Source organism: Ursus maritimus, unplaced genomic scaffold, assembly GCF_017311325.1.
Source record: "Ursus maritimus isolate PB19 unplaced genomic scaffold, ASM1731132v1 scaffold_19, whole genome shotgun sequence".
Lineage (NCBI taxonomy): Eukaryota > Metazoa > Chordata > Mammalia > Carnivora > Ursidae > Ursus > Ursus maritimus.
The window spans coordinates 5,793,493-5,809,658 of record NW_024424341.1 but is presented as its reverse complement, the minus strand read 5'-3'; the positions used below and the strand labels follow the sequence as shown (position 1 = coordinate 5,809,658).

General features: G+C 50.3%; 1 protein-coding gene across 1 annotated transcript in view; it reads right to left on the bottom strand.

Annotated features, from left to right (window-relative positions):
• Positions 1-5,773: 5,773 nt before the first annotated feature.
• Positions 5,774-16,166, bottom strand: part of GPT2 (glutamic--pyruvic transaminase 2) — a 31,554-nt gene continuing 21,161 nt past the window's right edge. The window contains exons 7-11 of the mRNA XM_008702666.2: positions 14,671-14,807; positions 12,220-12,394; positions 10,602-10,757; positions 9,435-9,547; positions 5,774-8,229 (exon numbers count right to left, since the gene is read on the bottom strand). Of these exons, the coding sequence (XP_008700888.2) occupies positions 8,139-8,229; positions 9,435-9,547; positions 10,602-10,757; positions 12,220-12,394; positions 14,671-14,807 (672 nt within the window). The 3' untranslated portion in view covers positions 5,774-8,138. The remainder of the gene's footprint in view (positions 8,230-9,434; positions 9,548-10,601; positions 10,758-12,219; positions 12,395-14,670; positions 14,808-16,166) is intronic.

Here is a 16,166-nt window from a genome sequence, read left to right as displayed (position 1 = left end):
TCACACCCGTTCTTCCTGCCCATTCTCTTTGCTAAAAACCAAGCTGAGTGGTTTGGGCATCTCCAATCCAGATATAGCTAACTCCTTTTTCCCCCTGTACATACGAAGATGTGGTTTGTCTGCAAGCAACAGAAACTTAACTCCAGCTCACTTGGGCAAAAGGGAGTATTTATTGGCCCTCAAAATACAAGAAATCAGAAGCGCGGAGATGCAGCGGAGCCTTTGGGCCACGGACTCTCATCTCTGATTCTCAGTGAACGTCAGTTCTGATGAAGACCACTTTTCCTCCATGAAAACAAGATCCTTGTTGTCTTTGGGGCTCAAGTTTCATGGTTTTGTTTGTTTTAATAATTACAGTTTTTGGAGAATTAGACTGTGTTTCAAGTTAGAGAATGGACTTCCTGACCCACCCAAAGAGCAGGGGTTTGCAGACTTACCTAAGAACAAGTCAGCTTCCTTACTTGGGGGAGGGAAGAATATTCCCAGGGAAGAAGCTAGACAGGGTGGGTCTGATCAGACCATACTGTCCATTGCTATTACTACACGAGGCAATTGCAATTGTTACTTCCAGTTAATAGTGTATCTTGAATGATTTTGCATGTCTGAAGATATAGACACACTCATCTGGGTTAACAGTTACATGGTGTTCCTATACTCCTTTGAAGAGAATCACCAATTCCTTATTAACGGATACCTAGGTCTTCCCACCCCTTTTACTATGGCCAACTGTGCTGCCTAGAACATCCCTGTACATACATCTTTCACACGTGGGAAGATGTTCTAGGATAAATTCCTACAGGTGGAATTTTTAGGTGAAGGGACATATGTATCCCCCCTGCCCCAGTTAAGTCTGTTGAGTTATGATTTACATACGGGGAAATACACACAAGTCGTAAGTGGACAGTTCTGTATGTTTTAGACAAATGAATACACCAGTGTAACTCACGACCCTATGAAGACATGCAATAGAACTTTGTTCCAGACCATGATGGAGTAACAGGGACTGGATTTACCCGACTACCTTAAACAACTAAAAATCTGGAGAAAAAACCCCACCTGAAACAATAATTTGCAGACCTTAAACAATAGGGCAGCACGAGATAGTGTACCCCGCGGAGACGGGAAACAAATGAAGTGAGCTATGGGGTGTCCCAGCTTTCTGCCTAGCAAGAGCTTTTAGGTCACAGTGCAGGGAGGGGAATCCCAAAGCCTTCTTACACAAGGCTTTCCTGAGCAAGTGTTTGTGTTTCTCTTGGGTAAATTCCTAGCTAAGAGTGGAATTGCTGGGTCCTAGAGTAGCTAAGTTTAACCTTGCAGGAAGCTACCAGTTTTCCAAAGTGATGGGGTTATTTTCATTCCCACTATCAAGATTGTGATTGTCCCACCTCCTTGACGTTTCGTAGTGTCAATCTTCTTCATTTTAGTCATTCCAGTGGTATTTTAGTACTTTTAATCTGCATTCCTTTCAAGGGCCGATGATGTGGAGCATTTTCCCATGTGGTCACTGGTCATTTGTAGATCTCCTTTTGTGAAGTGTCTGTTCAAGTCTTTCCTCTGGTTTTTAATTGGGCTGCTTGTCTTGTTCCTGACATTTTGAAGTTCTTTCTGTACATTCTTGATACGAGTCCTTTATGGGATTTATGTTCTGAGAATGTCTTTGCTCTCTCTCTAGCTTGTCTTTTCATTTCTTAACGGTGTTCTTTTAAAAGCAGAAGTTCTTAATTTTGATGTGGTTCAATTTGTCAGTTTTTTTCTCTTTATGATCTGTGCCTTTTTGTCCGAAGAAATACTTACCTACTTCAGAGCGCCAAAGTACTCGCCTACGTTTTCTTCTAGAAGATTTGTAGTTTGAGCTCCCATTTTAGATCTGCGACCCATCTCAAATTTTGCTGCCACCCCATTTGCCAAAGAGACTTTTCTTTCCCCTTGTATTACTTTGTATCAAGAAGTATGTTGTCAATACCAGTGTATCAAAGATATGTATGTACATAGGAGTGTGTATGTGTCTTTTTTATGTTACTGTGATAAATGTATGAGTCTATGTCCCAACTCTATTCTGTTCTTTTGTCTGTCCTTTCAGTAATGCCATACGGTCTTGGTTTCTGTCATTTCAAAGTAGGCACATACATACTTACTGTCCACAGTGTCAAACTGTCCTTCCAAAAGGTTGTACAAATTCACACCCCTACCAACAGTGTATCCCCGCTCTCACCAGCATGGGTCATTGTTAACCTTATAAATCGTGGGTCTATGTCTTACTCACTACTGTGTCCCCATCACTGAGCACCGCACCCAGCATGAATGACGAGAAGCTTTAACATATCTATGAATGTGGCCAACACTTCTTAAGCTGCCCTAGTGGGTAACATGGTGAGACAATCAAGCAGTCTAGGCAAATGTTTCCGAAAGTCCAAAAGATTAGGGTGTCCTCAGATTAGGATGGGGTAAAACAACAGCAACAGTAAGAGCTACATCTCACACACCGTATATTATACACGGACATGTTGTCCTTGTTGTCATGGCTTAGATGCCGCCCATCACAGCTACATTCCAAGTAAGCTACAGGAGAGGACAGGAAGTAAAGGCACGAGAGGGAGGTAGGCTTCTGCTAAGGGAGGTTCCCAGCAGCTCCCACATGACGCTGTTTATGTCCTCTTAAATTTATGGCCACTTTTTATGGCATTTACGGCCATGTATAGAAGCAAGAGAAGCTGAGAAATACAGGTGTGATTTACCCCATTCTTAACTTCTCAGGTGTGTTTTTTCTGTAGAACCAAAAGAATCCTAACTTCTATACCCTATCTCCTCGAGTGGGGTTTGGTACCCGATGTGTATCCCATGAGGCTGACCCAAAAGGTTGGGGGCATCCTATTTTAAAGTTTGAAGTCAGCAATGGCAAACAGCAGCTCACCTTAAACATAAAGGGATAAAGGCCCACAGAAGTCCCGTGGGGGAGGGCACAGCCCCATGTAAATACCAAGGAGTCCAGTAACTCCCCTTCCTGACTGGTGCCAGCCAGTCAAAAGGGACCCACACCAAAAACAAATGTCCAGTTACTCTAGAGTTGCCGAAGGGGATTTTTAAATTGGAGCTGTCTCATAAAGACTCTAGTGTAACTGGACTCGAGGCATTTTTATTTCAGAAAATGTGACTAAAAAAAAAACCAAAAACAAAACAAAACAAAAACTTACCACGGACAAAAAAAATAACTAACCAGTGTACTCTTCCTCGCAGAATGTTCCGAAGTTTTGGCAAATGGTCCTCACTGCTTCTAAATGTCATTTTCATATTGCATCTGGCATATCAAGGGCATATTTTCCCATTCCACTTCAACATTATCAACCACGTATCCTATCAGCACTGCTCTAAAAGGAGATAATCATGGGAAGTGCTCAGGAAGAGGCTACTTGCCAGGATCTATGCTAAATCACACACACACACACACACACACACACACACACACACACACAGAGTTTTCCCCCAGTCAATGCTCATAATTTATCCTATTTCTCCATGAGTGGGTATTATTACCTCCCTTCTACAGATGGCACCAGGGGCTCAGTGATCCCACAGCTGGTAAGAGCTAGAGCCAGGGTGTGCACCATGGTCTGCCCCATTCTGGACTCTGCCTGGAGGTGAGGCCCTTGACACAGCAAACACACAGTCCTAAGAAGGTTCCACAATAAGCCTAAATACCAGGGTGAGGGAGGTGTGATACCCTCTTAATGTAAGGATGCTAGTTATGCAGCATTATTTTTAAAAACCAAGAATTATGTTGAACCTAAATGCTGAAGGGTGCAGCCAACTAAATGATGGGATCTCCCACAGAACAGATGAGGTAACCATAGAAACCACTCATCAGGCACTTTTATTAACATGTTGTGATGCTGAACGGGGACAAAGTTAGCATCCACACCACATGCACATCCACGTCTCGACCACGTTAAAAATACTCTCAGGAAAAGGACAGTAAGGAAATCTCCCAGAATGCTAGGCTTAACTTTTGTTAGAGGATTTCAAATTTTCTGGACTTTTCTTCATTTTCTAGCTTTTCCACACAAAGATGTTTACTTTGATAATCAGAATATTTTTGAGTTTTACACTTTTGTGTAATGTATACTTTTGTGGTCTGAACTTATCACTAGGATTCTGAATGTTTAAATATCTTCAACATCTTTTAAGATCTTTAAGATCTTCCAAATTTAGTATCTTTAAAAGGACTACAAAGGGATGGGCCCAGTATTTGCATTCAGAGCAAAGGCAGAAGAAATTGGGGAGGAGACAAAAAATGTCAGTATTTTTTTTAAGTGAGAGAATGAAATCTCATTAGGAAACCCCTGCTGACCTGTGGCTCTTAAGGAAGAGAGCTGGGTGGGTGCAGTATGTTCCATCTTCTTTTTTCTTGGGGAGAGGCATGTCTCCTGACTAGGGGGCGGGATGAAGGCCAAAGATACCTGGCATTCCCCAGAAGGCATTGAGGAGAGGTGGACAAATGCATGTTCCTTAAATTGGTAGAGAACAGCACCTTCTCCCGTGCCTGACCCACATGCTTCTTTTAAGCCCAGCACACTGGGAGGATGGAATTTGAGTACCGAACGGTTTGGTGGCCGTTCTATCTATGGCTTTTTAAGGACAGGGATCACATCTTACTCACTTTTGACTCCCCATTCCCTAGAAGTCCGTAGCTCATGGGTATTTATCAAACATTTGCTGAAGGCTTCTAGGTGTGTTTTAGCAAATCAATACCAAAAATAATCAGAATAGTCCAACCGCTAGTTAATAAACTCTGTATAGTAAGTAGACTACGGCAAGTTCAGTCTCCAGACAAGATGCATACACTCCCAATGTGTATGAATGATGAGGGAAGATTAGAAGACTTAGAAGAGAGAACACCTCTAGTCCCCCTGGTTATCAACCAGTAATCACCCCTAACCAAACCACCCTAAACACATCACTCCCTCCCCCGGGCTCTCTCTAAAGAACCACCTGTAGTAATTGAGGTTCCCCTGTCCTACAGAGAGCAGCTTCTCTTCCAATGGCTCTGATGGGGCTGGCACTTCTAGGCCCCTTCTCTACCTCCCCCAGCAAGCACAGGGCCAGCCAAAGCCCCCAGGGCCACAGAGACTGAGTCAGGGAAGGGCACATGGATCAAGGTGGCCAAAGTCCTTCCTTGGAACTTGTCAACGTGGAGCTGGACAAGACAGGCTTTGCGTTTAAGGGTGAACAGGAGAACTTAAGCCAGCTTCCCTCCAGGACTTCAATAAATTCCTCTTTCCTACTTCGGGCTTCCATTTCTCCCAACTGAAAGAATCCTTTTTTTTTTTTTTCCCCTTCTCCATTTCCCAAGTCTTCTTTAATAAAGACATAGACATTTTAGTTTGGGGTGAAAAATAAAGTTTTGAATTCCAAAACCACACAGCAAAACTGATGCAGATCTGGAGAGGCTGAGGAAAAGGAATGGAATCCCTCGTCGATGGCTCCCCCTTTCCCCACTGGCCAGGAGGCACATCGTTCTTCTTCCACCAGACAGCCAAGGTCTGTATTCATTTTAACAACATCCCATTTGAAGAACCCGTGTTTTCCCACCTCAAGCAACAGAAAGCCACTCAGGGTCCGAGGGGTGGACACCTACAAGGAAATGGAAACTGAGAAGTCGTGACTGAAGTCTGTAGTACTGGGGGAAAATGTTCGTTCTAGTTACAAAGAGGAAAGGTGTATGTTAGCGCTATCTGCTGGAGTACATGGGAACTACAAGGAAAATTAAACACAGTCACCATTTTGGACATGTATTTTATTGTATAGAAATTTCCAGCAGAGCTATCATTAAGTACCTTGGTCAGGAGATGCCTATGAGAATCTAAATTGGAAAACAGGGACAGGCAGGCCTGTCAGCTCTTCCTGCAAAACCACACAACACTGGGTCAACAACCAGCCGGGCCTCGGGCTACGAGGTGATGGGCCACCCAAGGCACAGTCCAGCATCCCCCATGTGTGGATCGAGATGAACAAAAAACAACTTGGCAGGTGCAGATTTAAAGCACGACCCCAGATGACACATGACTTTCTTTGGCGGTACCCAACAAGACACCAGAACAGAGTCCGTAAAAAATCGAATCTATCACAATCAGCGCTCCTCCCCTGAACGAAGTTAACCTCCTAAGCCGGCCGACCTTCTTATGTTTTTATTTATTTATTTTAAAATCAAACCAAGTGCATAGAGCATCTTTTAAAAAGTCTTGTAAACGTTGCAAAGTTTTTAGGTGTTATTTATAATCTGAAGAGATTCATAAAAAACTACTGGACTTGTTAAGACTACAAATTCTAGCCCCCTGATCCCCCCATGAAAAAAGCAATTGTTACAAAAATATAAAAAATAGACTAGCTTCTACTATGTAACCTCTCCACCAGAAACCTCACGACCCTGGGACACGTTCTGCTTTGTGTACCATCCAACAAGCACAAGTGCAATTCTCTCAATTTTTAAGGAAGGAAAAGTTCCAACACGTTCCCTTTGTTACTTGAGATTGAGGCTTCTTTCTTCCCAGGGACTACAACGCTAGCAGGTAGGGACAGTTTGTAGTTTCCTATTGCTTTCCCCTGCATGGGCCCAGCACAGAAATTACAGCATAGGAGGCTGTCTTCAAAGCTCACGCCTCTTCGTATTTGTCTCTCTAGCTCCTTCGATTCCAATTTGGGACTCGCTGGGTCCCTGAGCTGGCCTTGGCGTCCCTCATTGCCTCCTGGGGAAGGCCCCTGGTAGGAGGGGGCTCTCAGAGCAGCCTCCTGTTTCCCTAGCACCCACTTTTTGGGAGGGTGGGTCAGGCCCCCACCCAGCTTTGCTAATGCCAGGGAAGCATCAGGTGCGGTGGAGGGCACTGCGCTGGCTGCAGAGATGACTGATGCCGCAGGACAGTCTGCAGAGTCTGGGAGGGGAGCCAGCAGCAAGCGTGCAGGCAAACCCCTTGGCATCAAGTTAAAATACTTCGATAAACTTCGAATCCCATTATGTGTACTTGTCCATAGCAGCCAAGCTACCAGGCACTTGGACCAGTTATGAGCTAGGAGACACTATAGGAGGGGACTGGTGGCCCAGGGCTTGACTGTGGTCAAGTCCTAGAGGATGCCCCTCCCTCACCTAGACGTCTTCAGTGTTTCCTTGTCCCTGCGGTCACCAGGGGGCGATGTCTGTAAAGGCTCAATCGAGCCCTTGGTAGAGACTGTTGTTGGCCAACAGCAGGATGCAGCAGCGCGCGCAGGCAGACTTCCGCCACATCAGGGGGATATTGCTGGGCTGTAGCCTGCGTCCCTGAAGTCCAGGGAGTCCTCTCAGACGGGAGTCCCAGCCTAAGCACGCGTAAGAGAACCCTTCACCCCCAAAGCCCTCCCTACCTACTGCTCTACGTGCAGAGTCCTCACTACGTGCTGCACGCTCCCAACTGGAGACCTGGTTCCACTTGGAGCCTGGCTCGCACCCACTCTTCCCCTGCAGGACCCTTCGACCTTGGCCGTAGCCCCCAGTACCTGTGACAAGCTAGTCTGGGATCCGGTCCAGCCCCCACGGCCTTCACCATTCTTGTCTGAGACACAGGCCATCTGCCCGCAGGCCAGAACGGTGGGCCCTTTCTGAGCCTCCAGTGGACTTCCAGGCTCTCCTGTTTGAAGAACTAGATTTTCACACCGCTAAGGGTTTTATTTCACAGATCATGGTGGTGAGTTTAGGATTTCCAGTCCTCGCCACGATTGTCATACATCTCCCAACATCTTCTTGTTTCTTCAGATCTGAAACATCTCTCACCCAACATACCCTGGTTGTTTTAAACCCCAAAGGATCTTTCCAAAAGCAACAACAATGGATTCAGAGAACACTGGCCACATGTGCTGAGCAAGTCCTCTCTACTTTGGTTGCTTCAAAAAAACAGGACTTCTGAGATATCCCCAATCACACTGCTCAGAAGAGAAGTGCTCCCAACATCAAGGCACAAAGAAAGAAGTCTCTCGGGGCAAAATGACAACGAAAGCGACCAGTGACCTTTGTGAGGCCTGAGGCAGAGTCGCTGGGGAAGGCAAGTTCAATCTGGCGTGGGCGGGCATCAGGAGGAAGGCCTGACAAACGGGTCTCCCTTTGGGCCCAGCAGTCCTCATGCGTACTTCTCCAGGAACTTTATGTGGAAGTCCTTCACCTTCTGTAGAACTGTCTTCAGCTTCTCCACGGGAGGGAGGATGGTCATTCTGTCAGGAAAGAGGACAGCCGTCAGCCTGGACACACGTCGCTCTGGAAAAGGGGAGAGGAAGGAACCCAGCAGCTCCTTCCTTCCCCTGCGTTGTGGAGATGAGGAGGTGTGGGCAAGCCCTGAGAGGGGGAGGCCGGTCCTGTCCGCTGAGAAAGCACCAGCCCCGGGACAGAACCTGGAACTCACTGAACCACCCCCTGCCCCAATTCGTAATTTACTTTTTACCCAAGTAACACCGAGGACCAAGAGCAGTAAGATGGCGGCAGCATGACATGTCCACCTGTTGTGATGCAAGGCTTGCATGACATTCTGATGGGTGGATACAACTTTCTCTAGAGCCGTTCCTCCCGCTAGGTGGGCCTTTTTAAAATCTCTGAGAGTGAGGACCTCCAGTCACAACTCTCCCTCCAAGGGAACTCCCAAGTTGCCATGGTCACTCACCCCTTCTCCTAATACTACCAGTATGCTCCCCCACCGGAAAGGCAGCCCTCTCGATTTAGCCATTTCTCGAATGAGCCCTGACTTGCCAAGGTGAACCTAACTAGAGTGGAGAGGCCAACCACACACGCGTTTGTCCATCCGGGGCACATGGCCCACGACCTGAGTCAGGACTTGGCTCCAGGTGCTAACTAAGCTCATGACGTTTCTTTTTTTAGCATCTGCTGCAGGAGACATCTGAGAGCACTGTGCGTGGAGAAGATGCTGTTCTGAACAGAACCAGCCTCCGTGGGGAAACCCTGGCTGGGCTGCCCAGCTTGCTCAGCTCCCCCCGGGCTGCCATCCCAGCAGGGTTGGCATGCGCCGTGCAAGGCGTCTCAGGATTCGGATGCAGCGTCTCTGCAGACGTCTGGACGGGCTCCTGAGCACCTGGATGCTGTATGCTACTGCGTGGAATTGAAAAAGGACAGGGAAATCAAAAGAAAACACCCCACCAGGAACACTTCCGATGGTATGCCATAGATGGAGGCAGCGGAGGGGGAGACAAGAGCGGTCAAGGTCATCTTGGGGTCTACGCATCGTGTTCCTGAATCCCTGCACCCGGGTCTCAGCCAGGTTCTGCAGCAGGACAGAACGGGGGTGGGCAGGGCGGGTGGGGCTGCACACATCTCCAGCTCTGGAGCCGGCCTGTGCTCTACCCTCGGAAGCCCAAGTTTTCCAAGACCAAGCTGGTTCCAGCCCCGTGGTGCAGAGAGACAGAGGTACCTGAAGTGGTAGGTGCCTTCCCTCTGGCCGAAGCCGCTGCCGGGTACGACGCAGATGCCCGTCTCCTCGAGGAGCTTCATGCAGTAAAACATGTCAGGGGCCATCTTATGGGCCTGTGGGAGCAGGGCAGACGTAGGGTTCGTTCATGGCTTTGTGCAAACACAGCACTGAACACCCGAAGCCAAGTCACCACCGAAGCAGGGGGTTCTTTCCCACGGCAGGGCCCCCCTCCCCTCCCCGCAAGGACTGGGGCAGGACACTGCATGCGGCCGGAAGCCGGTGCAGGGAACAAGGAAGCTCAAGGCTACGTCAGCATGGCGTCCTCCTTGGCCAGGACTGATGGTCTCTTTCCTGTATGACCTGCACCCAGGCAGCTCCACAGGCACCGATGGTTGTCTCCTACGTGCCAAGCAAACAGCCCTCGGACAATGAGGCCAAGAGCTGCCCCCTGGGGAGGGGGCTTTCGGAGAACAGCGTCTCGGGGGCTCTGTTCACAGTGCTTCTCACACCTTGCTTTGTACAACCTGGGGGACCTGCTGAATGGGTTTCCGGGCTCCAGCCCCAGGGATTCTGACTCAGGTCAACAGTGGGGGCGGGCCCAGATTCTGGATGTTTGACAGGTACTGAGGAGGCTTGGGGGGCCTGAGGACAGCACTTTCAGAAATACTGCTCTGGCCCTTGATCCTCCAAGTAGGGTCTGTGGCATGGCCTGAGAACGTTGCCCCCACAGAATCCCGGGCCCTCTGCAGACTTCCCGCACCGGCACTGGCATCTGAACAAGACCCCCAGGAGATTTCGCGTTCACAGTCCAGCTTGGAGAAGTGCTTCTGTAGGACAGTCACTGCGCAGAGCAGACACTGTCATGGCTTCTTCAGTCTGAAATGCATCACGTCACATGTGGGGCACTGCCTTCTAAACACCGGAGTTCACAGAGCCCAGCTCGGAACCACTCGCCCAGGGCTGACCTCACCTCTGCCCCTTCATCACAGCACTCTGCAGGGCTGGGCTTCCGAGAGCCCCGTCTTTCTGCTGTAAGCACCATCTGGCCAAACGGTCCACAACATTCCAAGCCCCCAGAGCCAGCACTTTTGCTCCCCGAGGCAAGAAACAGCCCCCAACCCAGCAATTCCAAGCGAATCCAGTACACCCCAGCCCAGCACCCCAGACCTGAGCTGCTTCCACGGCCTTGCTGGGGATGAAGATCCGAGGAAAGGCGTACATAGCTCCCTGCAAGGGGTTGCAGTGAATTCCGGGGACTTGGTTAAACAGGTCTTCTGTCAGCTTAGCCTTTTTGGCCAGATTACCCAGGACAGACTCTTTCTCCTGAGGAGACACAGAAAACAGAACAAAGCGTATCTCTGGGCATCGTGGAACGCTCCAGATGCTGGAAACTGTCCCTTCAATGTGGGGGCCACAGAGCAGCCTGGTGCAAAGTGAGCTCGTGCGTGCCTGAACACAGCAAACCAGGGAGGTGGGTGAAACCTCCCCCTCTGCAGGAACGTCTTCCCGGGTGCTCAGCCCAGAAGGCTGCCCGTGGCCATGGGGCACGCAAGTACAGGGAGTGCCGGGCAACAGGTAGGTCCTGCATGGCTTCCGTCATGCTTCTGTTCTTGTACAGGAGGTCCTTCCTGAAAATGGGAAAACCCCATCCCAGCCCAGAAGTCTGAATGGACTTGGCCCTGGATGGAATGCTCTAGAACATACTTCTAGGAGATGGCCCAAACTCTTCATTTTGGGCAGACACTCTTAATCCGTGTGGTGTGCATAGGGCATGTGACCCAGGCAAAGCAAGTCCATGAGTGGCTTAGAGGTGGACATTTCCAGGACTTGTGCTGGAATGGGGCATGAAAGCTGTGGTCTGAGGCCGAATGAAACATGGTCCACGCACACAAGGGAATATCATTCAGCCTTTAAGGGGAAGCAAATTTAACACATGCTACGACACAGATGTACCTTGAGGACATTATGCTGAGGGACATAAACAAGTCACAAAAAGACAAATACTGTATGGTTCCACGTAGATGAAGTGCCTAGAATAGTCCTATTCACAGAGACAGAAAGTAGAATGGAGGTTAGCAGGGGCTGGGGGGGGATGGGGAAATGGGGAGTTAGTCTTTAATGGGGACAGCGTTTCAGTTTGGGAAGAGGAAAAGGTTCCGGAGAGCGATGGTGGTGATGGCCGCACACCAGTGTGAATGGATTTTAAGTACTAAACTGTTCAGTTAAAAATGGTTAAAATGGTACATTTTACATTCTGTGCCATTTTGCCACAATTTAAAATAATGTGAGCCTGGAACCGCTGGGAACTGACTTTTTGGTTACGTGACCCCTACGTTTTTGTTTCAACTAGTTAAAGTTGGGTTTTTGTCCCTTGCAGTTGAAAGGCTCTGACTGGATCACCTCAAGGTGCAAGGACAGCCGGCGAGGCCAAAGGCAGGCCTGGGGCCTGGACGCAATGCCATGCCCATCCTTTCCTCCTTTCCAGTTTAGTAACAGAAGCCCCCCCCCCGGGTGTTCTCAGGACACGAGGCCCTTCCCTCAGGGTGCCTGCCCACCCGCGGTGCTCTCAGGTGAGGAAGAGGAAGGGGTCCTCCACTTCAGACACAACCCCACTGCATCGTCACGCTGAACCTTGTGGGGTGGTTCAGGCGCCAAGAGGAACCAGGAGCACCCCTGGGAGGCCACCTGGGGAGAGGCTGGCCGCGGTGACCCTGAGTCCACCGTGCATGTGCGTGGCCCTCGCCGTGGCAGCGACGCAGAGGGGCCAGAGCACACAGCGACTCACCCTGTGGAACTGCTCGAAGGACTCCTCTCCAGGCACGGGGGGGTTCACGACGATGTCCATGGCCGCCTGCCCAGACACCGGCGGGCACAGGCGCACAGACAGCAGCTTCACCAGCTGGCCTTTGATCTCAGGGTGCAGGTTGATCACCTCCATGTAGCCTCCTCTGTAGCCACACCTGCAGGGTTGAAGGAGGGACAAGGACCCACCAGTCACAGAGAGGCCTCCGCTACGCACAATCTGGTCAGCCAGAATGTTCTGCAAGCACCCCCAGGCCTAACACTGAGCGGCCGGGTGTGGCCGAGTTCTTCCCAAGGGGAGGTGAACGGCAGGGACAGGGGCAAACGCCACATCACTTCCTTACAAGAAAGAGCAAGCTCTCTCCTCTTTCTTTTTTTCCCTTTTCCTGAGAAATGGAGACCCTCAGCGCAGCAGCCCCAGTGCTAGAGATGGATGCCGCGGGTTGACAAGGCAGAGCACTCGTCCTTGAATGACCTTGAGGAGCACAGCCGGTCCTGACCTCCCCTGCCTTTGGGCTGTTATGTCACCGAGAGACACATTTCCACCTTGTTTTAGCCACTGTATTTAGGGGCCTCTTTGTTAAGCAGCTTAGCCTGAGACCTAACTCACACACTGGCCCATGTTCCAAAGGGGCACGGGGCTCAGGCCCCCACTGGCTCCGGGGGGGGGGGTGTACAGATTCACTGGGGCCACGAGCACAGCCAGAGGACTTGAGGGAACCACCTGCTGCCTGTACACAAAGTCAATCCAAAGGAGAGCAGAGCTGAGAAAGACAACGAGACAGAGCAAGAAATCAGAGACAGAGTCCCATCGACTCCTGGACTTTCCACCGATATTAATTTTTTTTCAAGAGCCTCTTTGGTGTAGGTCCGTTCAAGTCGAGATTCTCCATTCGTTATCACCACAAGGATCCGGACCGAGGTAGAGTCAAGTCACAGGAAAGTGAGCTGAGCTATGCAAGGAGTTAAACAAAACAACAAACCATTCAGAACCGACTGGGCTCCAGCAGTCACACATTCCGGAGCTGTGCCTCCCCTCCGGGCTGTGATTGATAACATTCAGACTGTGATACAGAAATGCAGACCCCCTGAGGCAGGACGCTAGGCCTACCTTCCTCCGTACACCCCACACCCTCGACCTCAGAGCACCGGACACAATGGACACAATGAGACACTCGGTAAAACGCCACTGCAATCAGCCTGCAGGACTGAACCGGCAAAGGCAAGTTCCCATCTCATCTGTCAGCGGGATCTCCCAAGGCAGGAAGATAAACGCTGGTGTCTCGGAAAGGTTTCCCCTCACAGAGGCGGAAAGAAAGAACCTTCTGCTTAATCCAGAGGATTAAGGCTGAGAGCAGTCTGATCTCCAGGAATCGGGATCTGAGGACTGCGAGGCGTAACTCAGGACCCCAACGTCCAGGAAGACTGGTTAAAAAAAATACCACCACAGATGGAGAGACAGCTAGGTATGTCATCAAAACACCTGAGCTTGAAAAATGAATTAATAGAGAAGAGACTTATTAGGGAAAGAGCTACACAGCACATGAAAGTCTAGCAAAGATAAACCACTGCGAGGACCACAGACCAGAAAGACCAGCATAAATCAGCCCCTGCCGGGGCTCTAATCCTCCAATCGCTGCCATCCCGCTCCGAGTAACAGTAAAAACTAACCTAAGGAGCCCAGGTGATCGGCCTCCTATGACTTCTTTGGTCTCCACGTCTGCCACTTTCCCCTCACACACTCGTTTCTGGCCCCATTTCCCTGAACATTCCAGGCACCCCTCAGATACCTGCGTAGCTCCCTCCTTCCTCCTCAGTGACCCATTTCTTGCTTTTGTCACCTGCCACATGATTTTATTCGTCAACTGCCTGTGTCGTCACTAGAACCTCGCTGTTAGGGCAGGGGCTGCTGTGGTTGGCTCCCTGCTGGACCTCAGTGCGGAGACCAGTACAGGACTCACAGCGGGTCACCATACGTATCAGCTGAACCACAAACACAGGACTGCAGCAGCTCTCTGGCCCCAGTGCCAGGGTGAGGTGCACATGCAGCTTGGGCCCCGGGCCTGATGGCCTGTGTCCACTGACCCTGCCTTTCCTGGCCCCTCAGATTTCACAGGAGAAGCAGCAGTGACAGGGCTGGCAGAAACCACCAGCACTGGAAGCTGCTGTAGGTCCTGCTTTCATCTGCATCGTTTTCTGTGGTCAGGTTTCTTTCAAGCAGGACCTTATTTTCTATGAGCCCCTGCACAAGGGTCTGTCCTCACACCACAGGGCCCCCCGGGGGGAGAGGGGGCCTGCCTCCTGCTTCTTGGATCAGCAGAGGCCTAGATAAGGGCGGCCTTCTCTGTCCAGCAGGTCGGCTGCGGAGCAGGACAGAGGAGCACTGGTACGGGCAGACCCGGAGGCGGAGGGAGGGTGGTGGAGGCCAACGTACTCGCCCATGTAGCCCTTGGAGGTAGAGTGGAAGGATGCAAGTTCCACGTTGCTGGAGTACTCGGGCCCCATCTCGTAAAGCACCTTCTTAAAGGAGTGGAATCTGCAGTCTGGAGAGTACACGTTGTCCTGGTACACCTGGGGGAGAGGACAGGACAAGGACAGTCACCCAAATTTCCCTGGAGGCCTGACCCATGCAGGCTGCCAGAGGGCGGGCACGGGGGCTCGGGCTCGGCCTGCAGTCACGCTGTGTGCTATGAAGCCCAACCTCTGATGCTACTTCCAGGAATGGGCCAGGCCAAAGGAACCTTCCAGAACAAGTAAGGAGGAAAGACTCTGGGCTGTATGCCCACTTGATTTCTCCCCTTCGCCCACACTCACCTCCACCCAATCTCCAGCTCTTTCTACCTCATCTGACCAGTGAGGACGTCAAGGACTCCTACCTGCCCAAGCAAGTTTTCTCCCTGAATGCCTACTTCCTTCCATAAGACTAATAATGAAAGCAGTCCATGTAGCTGTCCTCTGACCTCCCTGCTTCAAGAGCTAAATGTGCTGCTCTCTTGGCCCTTTATGCCACTTACCCCATTCAGACCCGTTCTGTTTTTCTGTTCATCTCACTGCCAGCCTTCCCACAGACCATACACACGAGCCCCGCCCGCACATGCTCTGTTCTTTCCCGTCCACACAGTCTACACTCAGCAGGCAAGCACCCCACTCCACCCCTGGAGATGAACTTCCCACACTCATGTTGGAGATCAGAGGGACACTGTGGGCCAGCGGGAGGGTCAGCCCAGCTCCATCCTCAACAAGCCACACACAGCCCTCCTTCTCGTCCTCCCGCACCCTCTCCTCTTCCCACACCCCAAGGGGAGGAGGTCTGCGCACCAGGTCACTCTGCTGCCCCTTCTCTCCTTCAGAAATGAAGACTTTTAACACCCGATACTATTATAACCCTGCATGTTAACTATACTGGAATTTTTTTAAAGATTTTATTTATTTATTTGACAGAGACACAGTGAGAGAGGAAACAGAAGCAGGGGGAGTGGGAGAAGAAGGAGCAGAGAGCCCGACGAAGGGCTTGATCCTAGGACCCCGGGATCATGATCTGAGCTGAAGGCAGACGCTTAATGACTGAGCCACCCAAGCACCCCAACTATACTGGAAGTAAAAAAAAAAGAAAAAAAAAGAGAAAGAAGATTTTTAGACCCATCTGCTAGTCATGGCAACAATTTGGCGGGTAAGCTGTGTGTGTGTATGTGTGCACACAAGCGTGGGGGTGGGGGGGGTGGGAGGAGCTAGTGAGCAAAGAAACGAAACCAATGTGCTGGAAGCTACCACTGACCAGAAATCCTGCAAAAAGGAAGACGTGAAAATAGAATTTGACAGGCCTTGAGTTTCTTCCTTACAATTGTAGCAGAAAAAGAATGGGCAGCCTTGGCTCCAGACCTGGGGTTTCAGGGAGCGGCAATCACGAAATTAATGAAGATTTTCCTTCCC